This window comes from Thamnophis elegans, chromosome 11 (assembly GCF_009769535.1).
Source record: "Thamnophis elegans isolate rThaEle1 chromosome 11, rThaEle1.pri, whole genome shotgun sequence".
Classification (NCBI taxonomy): Eukaryota; Metazoa; Chordata; class Lepidosauria; order Squamata; family Colubridae; genus Thamnophis; species Thamnophis elegans.
The window spans coordinates 29731030-29754598 of NC_045551.1; the positions used below are offsets into that span (position 1 = coordinate 29731030).

At 40.2% G+C, this 23569-nt stretch overlaps 1 protein-coding gene across 2 annotated transcripts in view; it reads left to right on the forward strand.

Annotated features, from left to right (window-relative positions):
• ASMTL (acetylserotonin O-methyltransferase like) overlaps positions 1-16101 on the forward strand; it is a 30103-nt gene extending 14002 nt beyond the window's left edge. Inside the window, exons 1-11 of one of the 2 annotated variants that reach the window (XM_032226163.1) lie at positions 426-447; positions 1985-2049; positions 3036-3097; positions 5437-5545; positions 6675-7083; positions 7227-7389; positions 8126-8310; positions 10735-10867; positions 11575-11718; positions 12248-12370; positions 14844-16101. In XM_032226163.1, coding sequence (XP_032082054.1) covers positions 2039-2049; positions 3036-3097; positions 5437-5545; positions 6675-7083; positions 7227-7389; positions 8126-8310; positions 10735-10867; positions 11575-11718; positions 12248-12370; positions 14844-15058 — 1554 coding nt within the window. In that variant the 5' untranslated portion in view covers positions 426-447; positions 1985-2038 and the 3' untranslated portion in view covers positions 15059-16101. Of the gene's footprint in view, positions 1-425; positions 448-1984; positions 2050-3035; positions 3098-5436; positions 5546-6674; positions 7084-7226; positions 7390-8125; positions 8311-10734; positions 10868-11574; positions 11719-12247; positions 12371-14843 lie in introns of those variants that run through there. The other variant, XM_032226162.1, reaches the window with a different exon arrangement.
• The last annotated feature ends 7468 nt before the right edge of the window (positions 16102-23569 follow it).

The following is a 23569-nucleotide window of genomic DNA, read 5'->3' on the forward strand; positions in this document are numbered from 1 at the left end:
TGATGGATAAGTACCTGCCTGTATTTCTCAGCATTGAGAACCCCATTAATCTTGACCAAATCTCCAACTCCATTTGCAGAAATGCAGCCCCAAACGTTCAAGGAACCTCCACCATGATTCACTGTTGCCTGCAGACACTCATTATTGTACCGCTCTCCAGCCCTTCAACAAACAAAGTGCCTTCTGCTACAGCCAAATATTTCAAATTTTGACTCATTGGTCCAGAGCACCTGCTGCCATTTTTCTGCATGCCACTTCCTATGTTTTTGTGCATACTTATGTCGCTTGGCCTTGTTCCCACATCGGAGGTATGGCTTTTTGGCTGCAACTCTTCCATGAAGACCACTTCTGGCCAGACTTCTCCAGACAGTAGATGGGTGTACCTGGGTCCCATTGGTTTCTGCCAGTTCTGAGCTGATGGAACTGCTGGACATCTGATTTTGAAGGGTAATAAGTTTGATGTGTCTTTCATCTGCTGCACTAAGTTTCCTTGGCCAACCACTGCATCTATGATCCTCAATGTTGCCTGTTTCTTTGTGCTTTTTCAAAAGAGTTTTAACAGCACATCTTGAAACCCCAGTCTGCTTTGAAATCTTTGTCTGGGAGAGACCTTATTGATGCAGTATAACTACCTTGAGTCTTGTTGCTGTGCTCAATCTTGCCATGACATGAAACTGTCTTTCACAGCCTCACCTTGGTAGCAGAGTCTGGCTGTTCCTCACCCAGTTTTAAGCCTCCTACACAGCTGTTTCTGTTTCAGTTCATGACTGGGTTTCAACCTACGTGTGACATTGATGATCATTAGCACCTGTTTGGTATAATTGGTTGATCATACACCTGAATATAATCCTGCAAAATCCCTGACTTTGAGCAAGTGTACCTATGAGAATTGATGCTGGTTTGAAGGCAAAGGGTGGTCTCACCAAATATTGATTTGATTTATATTTTTCTTTTGTTCACTCACTTTGCATTTTGAAAAGTGACAAAAATAAACAATCATTATTTATATGTCTGAAAGCATTCTTTGTTTACAGCATTTTTTCACACCTGCCTACAACTTTTGCACTGTACCAAATATACAATATATACTAGAAGAGATATTATGATAGCTATCAAAAATGTGATGAAATCAATGTGTCCTTTGATTTCTTCATTATGTTTTCATTCAGAAAATTCCAGCACACAACTTTTTTTAAAGTTGTGCTGTGGCACTTTGTCCTAAAGAGAGCCACTTTATCAAAAAGAATAAACACATATGTGTTTGCAAAATGCCAAGTCAGAATGGGGTAACCCCTCCTCCTTTTTTGTTGCTGCTGCTGCTAATGAATGTCAATAATATGTGGACCAATAGTTCAACTTGGTGTCAGATTAATTTCTATATCCTTAAGAGTATTTCTATGGTTTTTCTTAACATGTTTCATTTTATTCACTTTTATATGATTTGGTTGAGCATTTGGGTTATGACTATTTTAATTTTGGTGTTCATATCTTTGTAGAAAGGCAAATGTCTCTGTAGAAAGGCAAAAGTATTTATTCTGCTTGCAAAACACATGCAGAAAGTGGCTTTTTAATTAATAGATAATTTCTGTCAAGAATGAGATAAAGCATTATTCAGTTGTATAGATAAATACAATTGTAAGAAGAACTATAAATCAGCATATATTTTAAAGGTACCATAAAACTAAAGGAAAAATGTTTTAATATATATTATGTATTATTTGAGCTATGGCTGCAAAGGAAATTATTTTGATACACCTAAGAGATACTTAGCCACAATTAACTACTCAAAATGCACATTGTTTGTATCTTCTTTGTAACAAGTACTGGATACATAATTTATTTCTACATAGAAAGTATAGGCACACTATTCCAAATTTTATTTAGAACCTAATGGCTGCAAATTTTGAAACTCTTATTTCTGGATAATTTCATATTTTTAGCTGAATGAGATATAGATAGTAATATGTATACTTTTCCATTTCAGACTATAGAAAAACAAATTTTGGAAAAACCAGTGGACAAGCAGGATGCCTACAAGATGCTTTCCAGGTATATGCTTTAAATTAATAAAAAAGCAAATAATGCTTTTATATAGGCTTGACCATTTGCAATGCATTGTTTTTACACTAGCCTTAAGTAGATACAACCCCCCCCCCCATTTTTTGTTAAATAATATTAGTATGAGAGAAATCTAAACAGTGTAGGATAACACACTAGGCTTTGATTTCTAATCTCTTATGCCACATATTTTTACTAATTGTTTCTATTTGTTTTTACACGTTTTAATTTTCATTTTAGATATTCAATGTATTATTGACAGAACTGTGTTGGATTTGAAAGATTTTATGCTATTATACAAGAGTTGAATCCTTTTTTTTTTTGGTAACTGTTCATTAGTCTGAAAAAAACCTGTCCTTAGCATTTCTCAATTTCAGCAATATTAACACGTGTGGAATTCATGTCCTAAAATTCCCCAGCCGGCATGTTTGGGAGATGGAAGTCCACACATTTTAAATTGCAAGATTCAAAACACTGATTTAGACCATAGTTTAGCAGTCTACATGGATGGATGGATGCCAAATATGATTGGACACAAAAGGAATTTATCTCCAGTGCATAGATTCTTCGTGTATTTACAAACAATAAGTGATAGGTCATAGATCATAAATCATAGCTACAATCATGAATCATAAGATATAAACAACAAATGATAAATCATAAGGTAGCAATAGGAGAAGGTAATAGATAAGATGAGAAGATGAGAAAAGATAAGAAATGAGAAGATGAGAAGTGAGAAGGATAATAGCAATACAGCCATACTACATGGGTACATATCTTTAGGCCTTTATGCAAATATTGGGTTGTCCCATGTATTACACAATGACATTATTCATACATATTTACATAAATACGTATGTATGTAGGTATATATACAGAGAGAGAAAGAGAGAGAAGCCTTATACCATAATATGTGAAAATGCATTACCACATTTTATCAAAATGATAGCAGGCTAATTTTCTATTCTTTTTAATAGGTTAAGTGGCAAAGAACATAGTGTTGTCACAGGTGTTGCAATTGTTCACTGCAGTAGCAAAGGTAATATAAGATATTTGTATCAGATCAATTTTTATTATTTGTATAGTTGTCCTCTCTTTAGTATCACCCTGAGTCTGGAGATTTCAGGAATTGAAGTTCTGAAACTTAAATCCTTGGTTGTTGGACACATATTCTACCTTTCTCCCAGGAGTTCAAGATGGTTTAGAACAGCTTTAATTCCCGTTTCTAAAAATGATGCATTGCAAGCATTCAAACCCAACAGATACATGACTTTTTCTAAGTGGCATTACTAGAATCACTTGACATTCTCTGTAAATCCCAAGAGAAAAGGTCACCTGTCCTAGCATTTTGATTTGGGGATATAGGTAAAACATATCCATGTTCTACATGCCATTCATCATGTGATATTTCTTTGTTAGGGAGATATATTTCCTAGTCATTTTTGTTCATAGCTAAACATCTCCAAGTAAACAGAACTGTGCACATGTATTCCAGATGTAGACATCCCATGGATTGCTTTAACAATATTGCACGGCTGACAGTTTTATTTTCAGTACCTTTTCTAATAATTTCTAGCATGGAATATTTTTTACAGGTAGTGTCTAGAGACTATAGTGTACAAGTAAATCAATGAATACATAATAAGGTATTCATTCTGATACAGTGATCTTTTCTTTCGTTAAACTCAGTGCAAACCTCATCTGGTGGCGCTGTGGTTAGAATGTAGTAATGCAGGCTATTTCTGACTGCCAGCTGCCAGCAGTTTTGCAGTTTGAGTCTCACCGGCTCAAGGTTGATTCAGCCTTCCATCCTTCCAATGTTGGTTAAATGAGGACCAAATTGTTGGGGGCAATATGCTGACTCTGTAAATTGCTCAGAGAAGGCTATAAAGCACTGTGAAGTGATACATGAGTCTAAGTGGTATTGTGATGTGTGAGTGAAGTTAGGTCTTGTACCCCACTTTAGCAAAACCACTTAGACTTATATACCACTTTAGTGATTTACAACCCCCTCTAAGTGGTTTATGGAGTCAGCATATTGTCCCCAACAATCTGGGTCCCCATTTTACTAAGCTCGGAAGAATGGAAGGCTGAGTCAACCTTGAGCCAGTGAGACTCGAACTGTTGGCAGTTAGCAGAATTAGCTTGAAATTATACTGCATTCTTACCACTACTCCACCATGGTTCTCTGTACATTTAAGGTGAACTATATTTTACCTTTGGTTGATTCTTACTTGATTTTTAGACTGAATTTCTTGTAGTCAGAATATGTATATTTTAAATTTTCAGGAATCTTTTGACTTCAAATTGTACATCGCAGTCAACTTGAAAGTTATTTTAGAGTAATATTTAGAAATTGTTCTAAGAGAAGTGGGTGTCACCTACCCTTATGCCAAGTAAATCTACTAATTTTGGATTAATCTGTTAATTTTTAAGTACTTCCACTTTCAGCATTCAGAACATTCTGTAGTTCCTTTGTGGTTAGATTTCCAGATATTTTGGAAAGGTGGATACAGTAACTTTGAATACTTCTAAGCAAGTGACTTATTAGGCAATAAAACAAACTTTAATATTATTGGGTAATGTGTGGCATTAATGAAAATAACAATTACTTATAACACAGTCTTATACAAATCTATTTAAAAATACATTTCATTGAATACAGTGAGACAACTAGGCAAATGTTTGCAGAAACATAGCTTGAATATTTGCTAAATTATGGGGATTAACTCCAAATCACAAAATTGGTGTTTACAGCCCACTTCAATATTATTTAATACAAGATATACATCTTTGTTGATTTAAATGAACAAGTGCCTTTGAAAAACTTAATTTGCATTTTCTATTAAAAAAATATTTTGGAGATGAATATTGGTTAACTATTAAATGATACTATTACCTCACTAAAGATATTTTTTTGCAACGTGTTTCTGTATTATAGAGCAATTTAGTCTATTATGTTTTGCTACTGCCTTCCAAATTATAACAGTTCTGTGCTGTTGATAACGATAGGACGTTATTGACTGGAAAAGCCAGAGAAATTATAAAACTATTTCCAACAAATTAGATCAATCTGAAAAAACAAAGTCATTGTGAACTAGGCAATCCAGCATTTGTACTCAAGTACAAACATATCTCTAGATAGGATTGGTGGAAACACATGTTTTGAAATACTTTGAATGTGAAATTTGACAAAATGTCCATTTTTAGTGCAGATATACTGCTTCAAACTTCTTGAAAGCTTTTTCAAAATGCCGACAAAAATTTGCTTTATGGACTATAGCTTGTGAAGACCAGGAGTAAGTCTTATGAAGGTAGCTCATCTTGATGTTATTATCCAATATATTATTGGTTTTATCCATACTTCTGCATTTTTAGATGATTATCTAGATACTGGAGTCACTGAGTTCTTTGAAGAAACAAAAGTCAAATTTGCCGAGCTCTCTGAGGAACTTCTGTGGGAGTATATCCACAGCGGTGAGCCAATGTAAGTGCAATATAAGCTTCACTGCATTGGACTAAAAACTTATAGCATTAGGAAATTCAACTTCACAATGTAAATAAATATCAATGGCACTGAAATATTTGAGAAGGTAGCATAATTTGCATGCATTGGCATCCTTCAGGCTCAAAAGACTATGGTATCGTGCTCTGGAAAGAGGTAAAGCTGGAGTGTCCTCTCCAGAGCACAAGGCCTGGGTAGATTAATATGGAGGATAAATCGCTACCCAAGCAGCAGATCCCCTCTCTCCACATCGCTGAAATAATCCAATGGAATGGCAGAGCCGATACGATTGGTTCCAGCTGCATCCCAGGAGTTACCAGAACATGGTTGTACATAGTCACGAACTGCTTCCGGGACTCCGGCTCCGAATTTTGCCTCCAGATTGACTCCTGAAGCCTTTTCCAGTAGTGGATATAGCCACAAGGCAGTGGAGGTTTGTAATCAGAGTTTCCCTTCTAGAAGATGGTTCTGCCGCTTTATCTGCCTCTTCCGCCTTCAAAACTGTTGACTGTCGTCTCCTGTAACCCTGGAAAGGGACCCTTACGAGGTGCTACCAGCTGGGCCAGCTGGACCAAGGTTTTTTAAGGAGGTGTTACTCCTCCATCACTCATCCTTTGTCCTGGCTTGTGACAGGCAGAACCTGGCTTCCCTAACGTTGGGCCCAGGATTTATAGCATAATAGAATTTTCATTTCTGTTCTCACAAAAATGAAATTATCAGTGGTGGAAACTGTATTAACTAGCATTCATAGCAAGTTTATAAATCAGCTGTAAATGACAAAAAAGTGAGCATGAAGTTCATTTGATTATTATGTTTAAAAATTGCTACAGTAGCATTAGCAATTAAAATCACTTTTTATTTCTGTTCTGGGGGAACAAAATATTTTGAGGTATGGTGTTATGACATTAGTTCCAGTTCTTAAAAAGTCTAAAGAGAATCTTAACTGAAACTCTTGAGCTTCTAACATCCTGGCTATGTTGTTTTTAATGTCATACATTTTATTAATTTATTAACTAGTGGTTTTTTAAACATTTTTTTAAAAAGTTAAATAGTAAAATTTTAAATTCATGCCTGAATGTGTGTGTTCATATACATGCATTTTTTTCTTCAGGGACAAAGCTGGTGGATATGGGATCCAAGCCCTTGGGGGAATGTTGGTGGAATATGTTCATGGAGATTTCTTGAATGTGGTTGGGTTTCCTTTGAATCACTTCTGCAAAAAACTAGGTGAACTGTATTATCCGCCCCCGAAGCACACCATACATCATATAAAATATGACTCTATCCCTTCAGTGGAGACTTTTGAGATTCTAAGTGATGGAGACTGTGATTCTTCAGATAATGGAAAAATGGAAGATGCCAAAAGGCTAACAAATGGTGGACTTATGGAATTGGGAAAATGCAAAGAGAGCAATTGCAGTTATAAGATACCTATGGAAATTCAAAATGGAATACCAAGAAATGTAACCCAGTGCCTCTCCAAACTTACATACCTTCTGGATGGATTTAAAGGCTCAAAGGTAATACATTTGTTATTTGGCAATATGGATTTAATTTTTATTACACAACATGGACTATAGTGTTTCTTTGATTTGTCACAGCCTAAATCATTTTAACTGTGGGATTCAAAATTTCCATTTAAATATTTTTCCTAAATCTGCAGGTTTTGTTTGTGGCATGTAAGCTGAAAATATTTGATCTTCTTAAAGATAGAGGCACTGTGACCACAGAAGATGTGGCAAATCAACTTAATACTTCCCTACGTGGAACAGAAAGATTACTCGATGCCTGTGCTTCTCTTGGTCTGTTGGAAAAGAATCATCAAGGTCATTTTATTCTAAAATTACTCTGGAAGGAAAATGTAGAATACTTTGAGTACATTATATCCTAATGCCATCCAAATGTAATTAGAATATAAGTAGAGCAAACCTATACATAGTTTAGGGGGGGAAAGTGCATGTGGAGAAAAATAAATTTGGAATGACCTTAGAAAAAGCCCACCCTAGCACATAACCAGTTGTGGTGTTGAATTAATTGCCTGGTCTCTAGCTTCTCTTAAAATTGCAGCCGTCCTGGGAGGAAGACAGCCTTAATTTTGAGTCATGAAAAGAGTTTTCTGTTTTAAAATGGTTTCTCTCAAATGTTACTTGTCTTTGAATTTCAAATTATTCATTTTCAGGGTATTAGCATGTTTATAAGTGATGCTTAGCTTTTTGGGATTGTGTAGTGGGAAGATTATTATGGATTGCTATGTCCTTTGGGGAAAAATCATTGCCACTTCCTGAACATTTTATTGTTGGTATTTGCAGTCTACTCAAATTGTTTATATCTCCATTTTAAAGAACCATGAATTTTGGATTTTTAAAAAAAATTATTTAGTGTTTTCATGGCAATGAGATGTGCAAAATGTAATAAGCAAAGATAATTCCTTAATTACATGCAGTCGTAGTATTTGATCTGTAAAGAAACAATTATAAATTTCTAGAATTTGGTACACCATTTTTTTTAAAAAAAAGCTTTGTTTGTAATTTGTATTTGTAATTTTTAAAAATGTCTTTAAAGGTTACAGTAATGCAGAACTGACAAATCTATGCCTGGTATCCGATAGTGAATATTCACTTCATGACTATATTCTTCATTATAATGACCACCTGTGGCCTTTGTTTACACATTTGGAGTTAGCAGTTAAAGAAGGAACTTCACAGATACATCATACATCTGAGAAAAAAGTGGATGATTTGTTTCAGGTAGGGAAGAATCTAGGCTTTTTTAAATGAAGGTGAATACTTTTTTTAAAAAAAACTTAAAAATAAATATAAAGCTTACTAGGCATATTTTACCATATTTTTGTTTTTCTTTCAACTTTTATTTTTTTAATAGCAATAGTAAAAGAAAATACAAATTGAATTAAGAAGTAAAAATAAAATAAAACATGTACAGAAAAAAAAAGAAAAATTGTTCAGTCTTAATTACAAATACAAACAATATTTCATCACTCCCTATAACATTACATGCAAATATCTCTTCACATAACTCCTTTACCCATACATAAATCTGTAATTCATTCACATTTCAGTCGTATGGTCAGCAAAAAAGGATCATAGATTTATACAAATATATCTTATTTTAAACTTAATTGAACCAACCAGTTTTGTATTCCTTCCTTCTGCTTTTAACAACCTTAATCTTTAGTTTATTCAGATGTTGTTATAGGATTTGATCTCCCATTTTTCTATCTAAAAATTTCTTCCAACCAACTTCTTTTGTAAGTTCAGTAAAGGTCAATTTCTTAATGTTATTTAAATTTCTACTTTAATTGTATTTTTTTTCTTATATTACTCTTTTTTGTTTTTCAATACTTTTAAAAATCCCTTATGTCCTCATATTTCTACATCAAGCAAAATTTGTTTCATCTCTTTATCTTGTCAATCTTCCAAAATATTCTCTTTTGCAACAGTAGTTTCTTCTTTAATATATTTAGACATAATCTATTCCTAGAAACAATCATAATTGAAGCTGCTAGTGTTTGACCCCATTCTTTAAAAATCTTTTGAAGTATTTCAAATATCAAGCGTTTTATTTTATTTTGCAAGTTTCAATGCTGACTAAACAATAAATTTTTCACTTTTGCTTTTCTCTTTCTGCCTGGAATCTAGCCCCCTCTCGTGTTCTGTTTGTGAAATCATAATGTCTCAAGTTGCTGTTGTGACTTAAAGATAGACTAAACAAATTGGGGACCCTGAATGTGTTGTTCATCTATATAATTGTTTCCAAACTTATAACAAAATTCCTAATACTCCATTATTTCAAGTTTTATCTGATCCCTTAATTCATTTATAACTTTCTTAAATCACTTTCTTATTTAACTTTTTGCTGTTTATTTCTAATTCTTTAAGTTCTTAAGCTTTTAGTCAATTTTTCTTTAAGAATAAAAGTAAACTCATCGAGGACTTTTCAAACTTGTCATTTTGAAGATTTCTACCAGTAATATCCTTAAGGTAGCAGCTGAATACCGTGTTTCCCCAAAAATACGACCTGTCCCGAAACTAACGCTTTGCCACATTTTTCGTGTGGGCAAAAGTATAAGCCCTTCCCCTAAAATAAAACCACCGGACAACCCCATCCTCCGGCCAGGCAGAGCACCGCTCACCGACCTAGCGGTATCCCAAAGATGCCAAGCCGCTGGAGCCGGGGGGGGGAGGTGCTCACGTTGCTTGCCGCCTTGGGGATACCACTAGGTTGGGGAGTGGCGTTCTGCCTTGCCGGAGGAGGGAGTTTCTGGGTGGCTGCTTCCTTGCAAGCAGGCTCCCAAAGAGCTGGGCACAGCCTCAGGGGCGAAGCAGCCATGAGGTACCATGCTTCAGGAGTCCACTCGCAAGGGAGCAGTGGCCCGGTAACCCCAAAACAATAAGCCCTTCCTGATAATAAGCTCAAGGCCATATTTTGGGGGCAAAAGAAAATAATACCCTGTTGTATTTTCGGGGAAACAAGGTAGATAATTTCCAAAAGCAAATTTGAAAGTAAGTGAGCAAATTCAGTGTCCTTAAAAGACTCTATCATGGCTGAGCATAATGGTTTTCTTAGCACTGAAACTCGATGCCGATTTTGAGGTTTCCTCATGAGTAGCATTCGGCAGGTGTACCAGTGGATGTCATGTCTTCTCCTTAGCCAGAGTGGTTCTGTGGGATTGGTCTATAAGATTAGCCTCTATAATAGAGACTTATCTCCTCAAGTAGGACATTCCACAATTATGATTGTCTTGCTGGAAAATATAAACATTTGCCTAATTCCTATCTCTGATTGGCTGGATGTTAATCATAAGATAAGATCTTAAAATAGTTATTGTGCCCTGGGGTTTCAGCCATGAATTTTCTGTATGTCATAAAAATATCTCTGTTTTACTTATTCCTGATATTTTTCATGCAAAATTAACTTTCCCTACCATGATTCAGAGAACAGATTTTTTCTATATGTAGGATATTCTAAAATGCTTTAATAAATGTCCTGTAATTTTAAGCAATATAATTTATTTGGATTGTATAATTCTGTCATTTCTTTACAAGTTAGGCAGGGAGGAGAAACCAAACTGTTTCAGATCTTTTTTCAAGATCTACATTTTAATATACAGTATCCTTATCTACTTGTTTTGTGATCTCGCTTTCTTTTTTAAGGATTTCCACTGTCAGTCTGCAGGGATGAAGCAACGTTTTGTGAGAGCCATGGACAGCAGTTCCAAAGTGACAGCAAGAGACATCGGCACAGCTTTTGATCTTTCACAATTCAAAGTTGTATGTGATTTGGGAGGTATATATTATAACATTACTATCTCTACATATTGACATAAAATGTTCTAATGTACACTTGTGATTAAATGGATAGTTTTGTAAAGATTATATAACATATCTTAATGTTATATAATTACAGGATTTTTTTTACTACTTCAGAGAGATAATATACAGTCAAAACACTGTTTTAGATTAATGTCTTTGTGTCCCTGCCCTCAAACTTAAATGTTCAAAATTACATAAGAAAGGAGGGTAACTTTTTTTTAGCAAATGCTATTATATCTCGTCATGGTGCATCATGCCCTAGTAAAAAAAAAATCCATCATCTTTCCATACCATTTTCTTCAGTCCCCAGAGAGAAAAGTTATTCTTAACTGTACTAATATTAAAATAGTGTCCTTTCAAGGTATGTAAAATCTGTCACCATTAACTTGGAGAGAAATCATATGATTGGGAATAGAAACAGACAGATTAGGGCCAGTGTAGTGACAACAGATATAATACCAACATAATTTTATGCCAGATCAAGAATTTGAATAATTCCCGAAAAGCTTAACAATTTATTTTACTTGCATCGAAGCAGGAAAAAATTGGAGGGGGGGGGGAGTATAAATTCTATTGAAGATCTTGCAAACACAACATGCATTTAATCTGAACTTCTTTCCCATCTTTTGTACATAACAAAATAACACAGAGTGCTAAAATAAATATGTATTCTCTCTGCAGGTTGCACTGGAGCTTTAGCTTATGATCTAGTCCAGATCTATCCAGAAATGCAAGTTATTGTCCTTGATCTTCCTGAAGTTATTACGGATGTCACCAGCTGTCAACTTTCAAAACAAAATGCTTGTGAAGTATCCTTTGTATCAGGTAAAGGTGTTTCTGCTATTTGTAGACCAAACCAAGGCACTTGTAAACAAAGACCTTATATTGCAGTAGTAGTACATAAATAAGATCTCAATAAAATTCCAACTATCTGTGCAATAAAATGTTAATGTATGTGACTGCAAATGAAGCTAACTGGATTTATTTTAACAACTTGGTTCTAATGAAAATATTGACCAAAATATGCTTCACATTTTTCGTTAGTGGATTGCTTAGCCTGATTTTTTTGCATCCAGGAATTTATGGGAATATGTTACGACCTGATCACTATATTTGAATCTATATGCATTATGTTAAATGTAGCCCGGAGGGTTTTTTTAGAATATTGTAAGAATAAAATTTTCTCATTCTTCCCTCCAAAAATGTTTGGGTATGTTCTGCATACATTTGAAGCGTGCTTATTTATTTATTTTAGTTTATTTATATCTCATGTTTCATTTTGTTTATGAAGCTGTTCAGTTGAAGATGTAATCACTTTTTGGGTGAACTAATGAAAAATATTTTCATTAAATAGGTGATATTTTCAAAGACAATCTTCCAGAAGCAGATCTTTATATTCTTTCAAGGGTTTTACATCATTATTCTGAGGAAAAGATTTCTCTACTGTTAAACAAACTCTCTGCTCTTTCCAAGCAAGGTAAAAGTTTAAATTCCCCTCCTCCCCATATTAATTGATTTATTGGTTTTACATTTACATAATTATATGGATGATGTTTTTCATTCAATTAAATGTGAAAGCTAATGATGTTAAGACAAACTGAATTGTAGCTAATCTTTAACTCCAAAGTATTTTATTTAAAACTTCACAAACTTCTGTCTCTAAGGATTCAGAGTACAACTAATTATTGTATCTCCAAAACCCATAATTTAGCAGATAAAGCTTTAACATTTTTTTAAAATGTAAAAACAGTCATCCTTGCTGAAAAATAACATTCTTGCCTGAAACTGAACAGAAAATCAACTTGGGCTTAAGGAGGGTTCAGGTTTTGAAGAAGGAATCCCATAGCAGCAGTTCCTTTGCTTAGAATATACTTCTATCTGTTGTCTAGCCTGCCTTTGATAATGCAGGCACTAGAAGAAAAGCCTCTGTAGAAAACCATAAAAGCATGAAAAGGCTTCAAGTCTTCAAGTATTTGAGTTCAAAGCCATTTAGTACTTTAAAAAAGTCTTGGATTGAAACCACAGCTTACAGTTCCTGGATTTATCAGCTGATCACTGACAGCCATGATCTACATCAGCTGAATCTTCAGAATGTATTTCCAGAATAATATCTGGTTAGAACAATTTACCCTGATTGGCTCTTCTACACTAGCCTTTAAAAGAAGAAAAAGAAAACCAATTTCCTGGATCAGAGAATTATCTTCCTGTAATAAGTCTTGTGAATTTTTAATTTTTTGGTTTTTATGCCATCCTTACAGTGTTCAAACGGATTCAGTACTTTTTCAGTCTCACTGACCAAGATGCTGTGGCAGAATCAGCCTACCAGTGGCTTTCCCAGAATCCCAAATACCTCATCTAACAACTTTGTGTATTTATTTCATATAAAGTTGTCTTTAGAGCAGTATGCTATGGATGCTGATGCCTCAAATGTGCCCCCAAGCGCTACAAAGCACTTTTTTGGAAGGGTTTTCACAACCTTAAAACTTACAGAATCTTTACCAAAGTGTTGCTTGCCAAAGGATAATGTATAGAATTGATGTGACCACGAAGATTGAAAATTTTTATGGGTGGGTTGTGATTCCATTCACATTTAAATAGAGCAAATCTACTGACTACTGACTGAAGTTAAGCTTTCTCCCATTTAATAAGATTTCTGGCAAAAAAAAAGCACTGGAAAGATTGGATCTGCTTGATAACCAGTTACTCACTTTATGATAATCATAAAAACAGTCATAAAATGGAATCATATAGTGATCTACTTAATGATGACAACCAAAATTTCTGTAAAATTCTGTCTACCTGTAGTTTGATCTGTGCCTCCATACATAATAAGCAATGTATGATTGTTGTAAATATTGCTGAATGTATGTCTGCTTTGCATATTTTTAAAAGTAGCTGTATAAATGCTAACCATTGAAATTCCTAGCCTCATCACATTCAATATGTGCAATCTAATCCTGTAATTATTCAGTCAGAAGTAAATTCTACTGTCCCAGTGACTCAGAAATTCTCAAAGTACTTTAATCTTGATTCTATGTTCATGGAGTTGAATTCAGACAAAGTTAGAGAGCAAGCTAGCCACTGTATAAAATATAAAAATAAATTCACTGTAGCTGGGTTTGTTTTCCAGTTTAAATAGTGGTTGCAGGGGAGAAGCCAGATCAGGATTATAGCACAAAAGGAAAGGATCTTTGGGCTTTAGTCCCATATCACTGTTATCTCCTTCTGGATCATATGGCTGCTTCCGCTCTCGTTTTAATGAAGATTAAAACGAGTACTACTACTACTATGGTGGTAGGAAACCAAGTCTTTGCATTACAGTTCTGATTTGGGTTCCTCCCAGGTAGTACTTCAAGCTAGGCTTCTTGATCTGCCGTACTGGATGTCAGCATGTATAATGCCCATTTGCATATGAATTGAATTTCAAGATATCTAGAAGGAAAAAGATCGTGAAAACTATTTCCGATTTTTAAAAAAAAGATCTCTTCATTAGTCTTGCATGAAAAGAATCTTAAACTCCTTCTTGGCATCATGGTTTCAATAAGAGAAGAGGTCAGAATCAAAAGCCATGAACCTACAAGAGAGAAATTCCTTTTTCTCAGATATTCATATTCAGAATTGTTTATATTTAAAAGTAAGAGGATATTATTGTCCACATTACCAGTTTGCAGTTATGTTGCAAGGAGAATTTAATCTCTGGGACTGTTTAGAAAGTGCTTACTTTCAATGTTTTGTTGCAGAATTATGTGATACAATTTGGGGATGCTCTGGGAGGCCACAAATAGTGTTGGAGGGAACGGTAATGCACATTGTCTATTCTTGTTTTAAAATATCAATAATTTGATATTTAAAAAAATATAATCCTGTTTTCCTTTTAAAACGAAAAGCTTCATGTAGGATAAGAAACATTAACAAAAACTAGCTGCATGTTGTTATTATTTTTAATTTAGGAATTGCGCTGCTAATAGCAGAAATAATGCTTGATGAAAAGCGAATAAAACCTACTAGAGCCATTTTCCAGTCTCTCAGTATGACAGAAGGCAAGGAAAGAAATGCATTGGAATACAAAGAATTATTAGAAGAACATGGATTCAGTAATGTACAGATTAAAATAACAGGAAATCTGCTAGATGTAATTTTGTGCTCTAAGAAACTATCTTCTTAGTACACTAAATAGCATTGAATTTATTATTTCAGTTTTCCAGAATGCTGTTTCTATTTCTATTTCTGATTTTGATGTCTCTGAATTGTTGGTGAATTGTATGGAAATGCTATTCTACTTTTTATTATTTGTTAAAAATTGCACTACATGTAATTTCCTTCTGAAAAGTCTTATCTGTTTTTGTAACTAATAGTAATTGATCTCATTAAATCATTTCTCCTCCCCCACCCCATTACATGTTCTTTGTAATTCAAGGTGTGTAATGTAATCCCACAGCTTTTCTATGCATCAAGAGCTGTACAGATTTTAGTAGGGCAGGCATCGATTCTGTAGTCCAAAAGCCCTATTTTGTAATGGCAAAATCCAAGAAATATTATAAGAAAACATAAAAAGAATCTATACCCCCACCATCTCCCTCTCCCTCCCTCTCCCAACACACACATACATGTTTGGTGATAGTGATTATGCTTATTCAAGTTTAATAAATAAGCCACATGGCAAACCACTCTTATTGTGATAGAATATGCATTTGCAGAAGCAGTAAGGGAGAATTTTGGCAATAGAGCTTTCCCGGAGAGTCTTGGATTAAAAAACTGCAGACCTCAGCTGGTGAAGGGATAAAGAGGATCAAGTGAACCATGATAGTGCAATGGTTAGAATGCAGTATTGCAGGCTAACTCTGCCAACTGCCCACAGTTTGACTCTCACCAGCTCAATGTTTACTCAGTCTCAGACTGAATCCAGTAAAACAAGGACCCAGATTGGGGGCACTGTGCTGACTCTAAATTGCTTAGAATGAGCTGTTATGTACTGTGAAGTGGTATATAAGTTTAAATGTTATCAGGATAGTCACATCCTAGAATCTCTAAGCAAATAAAGGATTGGAATTGATTGGATCTTGTTATCTCATTTCTGGGTTTGTGCCCGATACACGTTATGACTGAACCCACTGCAAAAATGTAATTTTTATTTACAGATTAGGAGCACTAAGACTTTGATTACTGTGGTTCTATAGTGACTTCTGGATTATTGTATTTTTCGGAATATAAGACACACTTTTTTCCCTCAAAAAAGAGGCTAGAAATCTGGGTGCATCTTATACACCGAATACAGCATTTTTTGCATCCCCAAACTCCACCCTTCCCCAAAATGACCATGCATACCTTGTAGTAGCTTTCAGAGAGTTCCTGGGGAGGCCAGAAATGAGCAAAAAATTGCCCATTTTTTGCTCAATTTGTACCCCCAGCCCCCAAGAGAACTCTAAGCTTCCTAAAGGCTATCCATGCCTTTTTTAAAAAACAAAAAACGGGCCTCTTTTTTGCTCGTTTTTGCCCCCCCCTCGGAGGACTCTGCAAGCCCCCTAAAGGCTATTCATGCCTTTGGGGGGGGGGGCAGGCCGTTTTTGGGTTGTTTGCAGAGTGCAAAAAGGTTTTTTTTTTATTTGGCTCTTCAAAACCTTGGTGCATCTTATATTCTGAAAAATATGGTAAGTACAGATGTGTACAACTTCAGGAATAAGTGATTGACTCCAAGCTTGCTTAAACATGCTAACATTCTGGACATGTTTTCAAATAAAGAGATATTAAACATTCATATTTTCAGTCTTTATTACCAGTTGTCTCTTCAGAATAAAAAAAACACATAACAATTCAGAGGCTACCAAGTTAAATGCTTTACAATGCCAGCACATTTGCTGTCCTTATGCACAGTAGGGCTCTATTCTGAAGTCATTTCTTTACAAACAAATGCCCTATTTGTAGAAAATTCAACAGGCAAAAACATGCAAACTAGAGACAGTTGGTGCCATAATTATTGTTTGCTGTGTTAAGTAATGTGTTAGATTCCAGAATTCACTATTAATCTACTTTGCCCTGAATTTTCCCCGGAGATGCATTTTTTGCTATATCACCGAGAATAGCCAGAGAACAAAGGAAGAAACTTGCAAGCAGTGCCACTTTCTCCAAACAGTGACAATAGCACAGAACTTGGGTACAGGTAGCTGTTGACTTATAGTTAAGACCAGAATTGTGGACATTGAGTGAAACAGTAATTAAACAAGATGCCCACATGTATCTGCTCTCTACAAATGCAGCACTCGTGTGTGGTTAAGTGATCTTGTGAGTTAAGTAGATGGAGTATCTGGTACAGCACAGGGTTCTTCAGGCCAGGGGGAGATGCTCCACTCAGGAATTGAAAATCTTCCCTGCCAAAGTCCAAGCAGTATCCAGCCAGAGTGAAGAGACATTCTCATCTGGCCTGTGCCAGGGTTCCCAAGGTCTACTCACTTTCCTGGGGCACACCATGGTCCTTACTTCACTAAACTACCTTTCCACTCTGCTTCGACTTCGGCTCTTTCTCTTCTTGGGGGCTGCCTGAAAGAGCTGCCTTTCAAAGGATTTCCACTCCTGTCCACAATGTGTCCACAGATTCTTACTTGGAAAGCCTTTTCAGAATTATCCTGGCTAGAACAAAACACCAGCAAGTTTTTGGAAGATTCTGTGAATTTATTAAGAGATAATTCATATTCATAGTGGATTAATGCCCATTATAAAGAGTTTACTGATTTGTGTGGACAGGATAGGTAATCTGGTTGGTTAAGGTTTTCTTTTTAGATGCAATGCCAGAGAAGGTAGAATAGAATTCTGAGCTTATGAAAAGACCGTTGGCTTACCTGAATGGTCGTTCTCGGGACACTGCTCAGAGAGTCCAAATGCTGGGTTAACACAGCCTATCTGCCCTTGGACTGAGTGATGTTTTTGTTGACCACGCCTCCCTTTGCCTCCGTATGCTCAGTTCGAAAACGAAGGAAACCGTCCTGTAATCAATTACAATCAATACAGCCACATCGTTCAATATACAAACACCCGGGTGGGTTTGGACTCTCTTCGCAGTGCCCCGAGAACGACCGTTCAGGTAAGCCAACGGTCTTTCTCCAGTGCACTGCTCAGAGAGTCCAAATGCTGGGACATGCCCAAGCTATTGAGTCCCAGGGTGGGGAAGCGCCGCAGCCTCTGGCATTTCAGCCACTCTTTGTAATATTCTTCTGCCAAAAGAGGCTTCGGCTGAGGCAAAGGTGTCAATCTTATAGTTTCTAATAAAGGCCGTGGGGGAGGCCCAAATGGCTGCTCTACAAATGTCTAGGATAGAGGCCTGGGTTGCCCAGGCTGCAGACGTTGCAGCGCTCCTGGTGGAGTGAGTGGTGACCCGTCTCGGAGCCGTCTTGCCCTGGTGTTCGTATGCCAGTTTGATGCAAGCGCGTAGCCAACGTCCCACAGTATGAGAGGAGACCTTGCGGCCCAGGGACGCAGGGAGGAAGGAGACAAAGAACGCCTCTGACCGGCGGAAGTCTTTTGTTCTCTTTACATACGTGCGCATGGCCCGTCTCACGTCCAGCTTGTGCCACTCACGCTCCTTAGGGTGAGAAGGATGGGGACAGAAGTTGGGCAAAATAAGCTCTTGAGCCCTGTGAAACAGAGAGTTAATTTTCGGAGCAAATGACGGATCAAGTCTCAATATTACTCTGTCCGGGTGAACTATGCACAGATCCTCCCTGACAGAGAGCGCAGCAAGCTCGGAAACCCTGCGAGCGGATGTAATGGCCACCAGGAAAGCAGTTTTGATGGTGAGGTGGCGCAGACTGGTCTTTTTCAAAGGCTCAAATGGGGCTTTGGTCAGGGCCTTAAGCACAAATGGAAGGTCCCATGACGGATACCGGTGAACAGCTGGAGGCTGATGTTCGCTGCTCCCTTGAGAAAGCTCTTGATCTGAGGGAGTTGACTCAGTGAGCGAGAGGAGCCCTTTGCCAGGATGGTAGACAACGCTGCAACCTGGCGTCTGAGGGTGCTGACTGCAAGGCCCTTATCCAGACCCTCCTGCAAAAAGTCTAGGGTCTGAGGGATCGAGGCTGAGGAAGCCTCTGTTTCTGGTCTTGCACCACTGTGAGAAGGCGGCCCAGGTGGCGTCGTAGATTCTAGTCGTAGAGGGTTTCCTGGACGCTTGGATTGTTCGAATGACCTGGTCAGAGAACTTTTGCTTTCTCAGGAGCTCCCCTTCAAGTGCCAAACGGCTAGCTGCAGCCACTGGGGCTCCGGATGGGTGATGGCCCCTTGGCTGAGGGCAATTTTGTCCCGGGGAATTCTCCAGGGCCTCTCAACTGAGAGACTGACCAGGTCTGCGTACCAGGGCCTTCTGGGCCAGAAGGGAGCCACCAGAATGAGGTCTGCCTTTTCGGTCAGGAGCTTGTTCACCACTTGAGGAATGAGCGGAAGTGGAGGGAAGGCATACAGAAGTCCCTGAGGCCACGCTGACCTCAGTGCATTTGTTCTCTCCGCCTGGGGCGAGTGGTAGCGACTGAAGAAACGTGGGAGCTGTGTGTTGTTGTGTGTGGCAAACAGGTCTACCTGTGGCTTGCCGAATCTCCTCATGATCTGCTGGAACAGGTCCGGGTGCAGGCGCCACTCCGAGTGGTCGATGCGTTGGCGACTCAGCCAGTCTGCCTCCCGGTTGCTTACACCGGAGATCTGCACTGAGAGAAGCCAGATGACGTTCCGCCCACCTGCCCAGCGCTTCCGCCTCGAGCATGAGGACCTTTGATCGAGTGCCCCCTTGTCGGTTTATATGCGCTTTGGTCGCCACATTGTCTGTCATCAACAGTACGTGAGCTCCTTTTACTAGAGCGGCGAACTTTCTCAGCGCGAGTCGAGCTGCCCTCAGCTCCAGCCAATTGATGCTGTGGGCAGCCTCCCTCTGAGTCCATCGGCCTTGAGCTAGGTGGCCATGACAGTGGGCGCCCCACCCCAGGAGGCTGGCATCCGTGGTGACAACTAGCCTTTCCGGCTCCTTGAACAAGCAGCCCCTCGTGACTGCCTTGGATCTCCACCATGCCAGAGATCGGATCACCTTTCGTGGGAGCCGAACCCGTCTGAGTGAGTTGCTGTCCTTGGCTCTCTGCATTGGCAGCAGAAACCACTGCAGCTCCCTGGCGTGAAGTCGAGCCCAGGGAACCACCCTCAGGCACGATATCATAATCCCCAGGAGCTGGGACAGTTGAATGTTGGGTACCGACCTGGCAAGGCTGCCGTGCTTCACTCTGCGTCTCAGGCTGGACAGCCGGTCGGGGGAAAGGAATACCTGGCAGGAGGTGGAGTTGATGATTGCACCCAGGTGCTGTATACAGGTGGATGGCCGGAACTGACTCTTCTCCATGTTGACAGAGAAGCCATGGTGCTGCAGGGTCTGCACAGTTAGAGAAACATCGCGGTGTGCCTGCTTGGTGGTGAGAGAATGGATGATTATGTCGTCTAAATAACATTCTAGGCGGACCGGATGGTTGCGGAGATGAGCCGCTAGCACTGCCAGAATTTTGGTGAATGTTCTGGGCGCAGATGAAAGCCCGAAGGGAAGTGCCCTGTATTGGAAGTGCTTCCCTTCCGAACAGAACCTCAGGAACCGCCTGTGGGCCGCATGGATGGGGACAGGCAGGTAGGCCTCTTTGAGATCTATTGATGTCAATAGGTCCCCCTCCCTCACACAGTCCAGGATGGAGTGGAGTGACTGCATCTTGAACCTCTTGTAAGCGAGATGCTGATTTAGGTTCTTGAGGTCCAAGATGGCCCTCCACCCCCGAACTCTTGGGCACTAGGAAGAGGATCGAATAGAAGCCCCTCCCCTGCTGATCCCTGGGGACTGGCTCTATCGCCTCTATCTCTAGGAGATGGCGGATTTCTGCCCTCATGCGCTCCCGCTTTTCTGGGTTCCTGGGGGTAGGGCAGCGGATAAACTTTCTCTGGGGAAAGGTTAGGAAGTCCAGGACAAGGCCCCTGTGAATGGTGTTGAGGACCCACTTGTCCGATGTTATCTCCTCCCACCTGTCGGCATACAGCCGTAGCCGACCCCCGATGGGGGGATCCCTGTGACTGTCACTTTCCTTTACGAAAGGGCCGGGAGCCACCACTGTTGTTTCCTCCTCCTCGGAATGTTCTCCGAAAGGAAGACTGGGATTGGTTGGCCCGAGCCCCGAAGGATCTGTCTTGGTGCCTATCCCCCCCCTGCCTGAAAGGGCCTCTGATAGGAGGAAGGGTGAGAAGCTTGCCCTGCTTCCTGACTCCTGTAGGGTCTCTTGCGAAAGGACCCCGTCCCTTTCCAGTCACCCCTTTTAAAGGTTGCCGGAAGAATCTTGCATTTGTCCTTGGTTTCGGTGACAAACTTGTCCAGGGCCTCTCCAAACAGAAGACCCCCTTTGAATGGGGCTGATGCCAGCTTCCATTTGGCCTTCATTTCGGCCTGCCAATGCCTGAGCCATAAAAGGCGGCGGGAGGTGATATTGGAAGCTAGAGCCCTGGAAGAAAATTTTGCTGCTGTCAAGGTGGCATCCGCCGAATACTCGATAGCGGTAATAATCTTGGTCAGCTCATGGCGCCACCTAGATTTCCTGGGCGGGGGTCTGGACCTGAGTTGGCGCAGCCAGAACAGGGTGGCCCTAATAAAAAAGGAGGCAGAGGTGGATGCCTTGATGGCCCAGGCAGACGCCATGTGTGTTTTATGACACGCCTTTTCTGACCTCTTATCTTCTGCCTTGAGTCCCTCTAGGAGTTCAGCTGGCAGGTTGGAATTGGAAGTTAGACACACAACTGGGGCATCTACTTCCGGGAATTTGAGGATTTCCTCCATTTTATCTTCTACTGCATATAGTGTTCTATCCCCCCCACTGGGGTTGGTCAGGGTGCCTGGCTGTAGCCACTGGCGCTGCACAGCATCCATAAATAGGTCTGGCACAGGAATAACCTCAGGAGTTTCTACTGTCTCCTTGAATAAACCATACTTAAGATCCCTGGAAGTGGAAGCCTGAGAGGCCTCAGGTCTGGAAATGGGGCCTAACTCTGTGGCCGTCATGGCTTTGTGCAAGATGGACTTGAATAATGACGGCTGAAACAGGCCAGTGAATTTTGGCTTGTCAGGGGTAGGGTTTTCGTCTTCGGAAAGGACGAAAATTTCCCCTTCTTCCTGCTCAGAACTTGAAAGCCCAGAGTGAGAAGGGCTTGAAGATGGGGAGGAGGATACAGGCTCCTTAGAAGTGGAAGCCTTAGGTTTGCGTTTTTCCTTTGGGGCCTTGCCCTTGCGAGATCCCCTGCGCTTAATGCCTTCAGCTATCCCTTGGGAAATGGCTAAGGAAATTACCTCCCTCATTTCATCAGAAAGAGAAGGGCTTTTTCCCCTTTTTATCTTCTGCTTACTGGGCCTGCGCTGGCTAGGCCTGCCTGAGCTGGATCCACCCTTTCCAAGGGGGGAATTCTGGACAGAATCTCGTTCCTCTCCAATGGAGGAGCTAGGGGAGTCGGGGTACCCCCAAGATGCTTCAGGAGATGGATCCCTGGATGCATAGTTATCCCCAGACAAGAATTCACTGTCCCCGGGGGATTGGGCCTCACGATCAGGGGAAGCTGACTCCCTGCTGCGACGGTCTGGGCTAGGTTCTGGCTGATGGGGCCTTGAAACCTCCCTGGGATCCACTGTGGCTCTTGGAGAAGACCTTTCAAGTGAGCCTTTGTGCCCTTTGCCTGTATTTACAGAGGGATCCAGCTTGCTGCGCTTGCTGAAGGGCCCCACCTGTTCCCCTAAGGCCTCCCTGCATTCCTCAGCCATTTCAGGTCCCCACGAGGCCTGGAAGATAGCTGGAGTTGGGATGGGCACGCGCTGGCCTTTAAGGTCCAAAAGCGCTGGCAGAATCTACAGGAGGGAAGGGCCGCCTTGGGGTCGGATTCCTTCCTCCCACCGCCCTCGGTTCCCCGAGACTTAGCTTCTTTTCCGGAGGGAGAGACTAGCTGGCCCCCCAGGCTAGTTCCCAGCCTCCTCGCGGCGTTCTGCGGTCGCTGAGGGCTGGCTGAGGTTCCGTTTGGGCTGGCTGGCTCTCCGTTGCTCCCACCAGCGGTCTCCGACTTGCTGTCCTCGCTCCTCGCACGCTCCGCGCTCTGCCGAGTGAGTCGGAGCGATCGAAAATGGCGGGGGGTGCGCGCACAGCCTCTTCCCGCTCTTTCCAGCCCTGAAAAGCGCGCGAAGGCTCCAACCGTCGCCGCTGTTGCCGGGCAAAATGGAGCAGCCGAGGGAATCCAGCAATCCGGCTTGCCGGCTTTAGAGCCTTCTCAGAGCCTTCGCTGGACCTCTCCTCTCCCTGGGGCACCCCTGTTCTGACAGGGAACTTCGCTTACCCCACTAGTTGCTCCCGTTGCTAGCCAGCCTCCGCTGTGCAAGCCTTTCCAATCCACTGCAGCGCTTGCGACCAGCAACAGCAGGGAAGCCCGGTAGCTCTTCTCTTAAAGTGACAGAAGCCTCAATGGAGGCAAATAGCCAGATCTGATGTAGAAATGTGATTTCCTCTATCTGAGAATTTAAACGTGGTCCAAATTGGGAAATTTTGTCCAGCCTATCTGACCTTAGACTGGAGCTCTCCCAAAACAGTCCTAACTCGGGCGGACTGAGTTTTCGAACTGAGCATGCGGAGGCAAAGGGAGGTGTGGT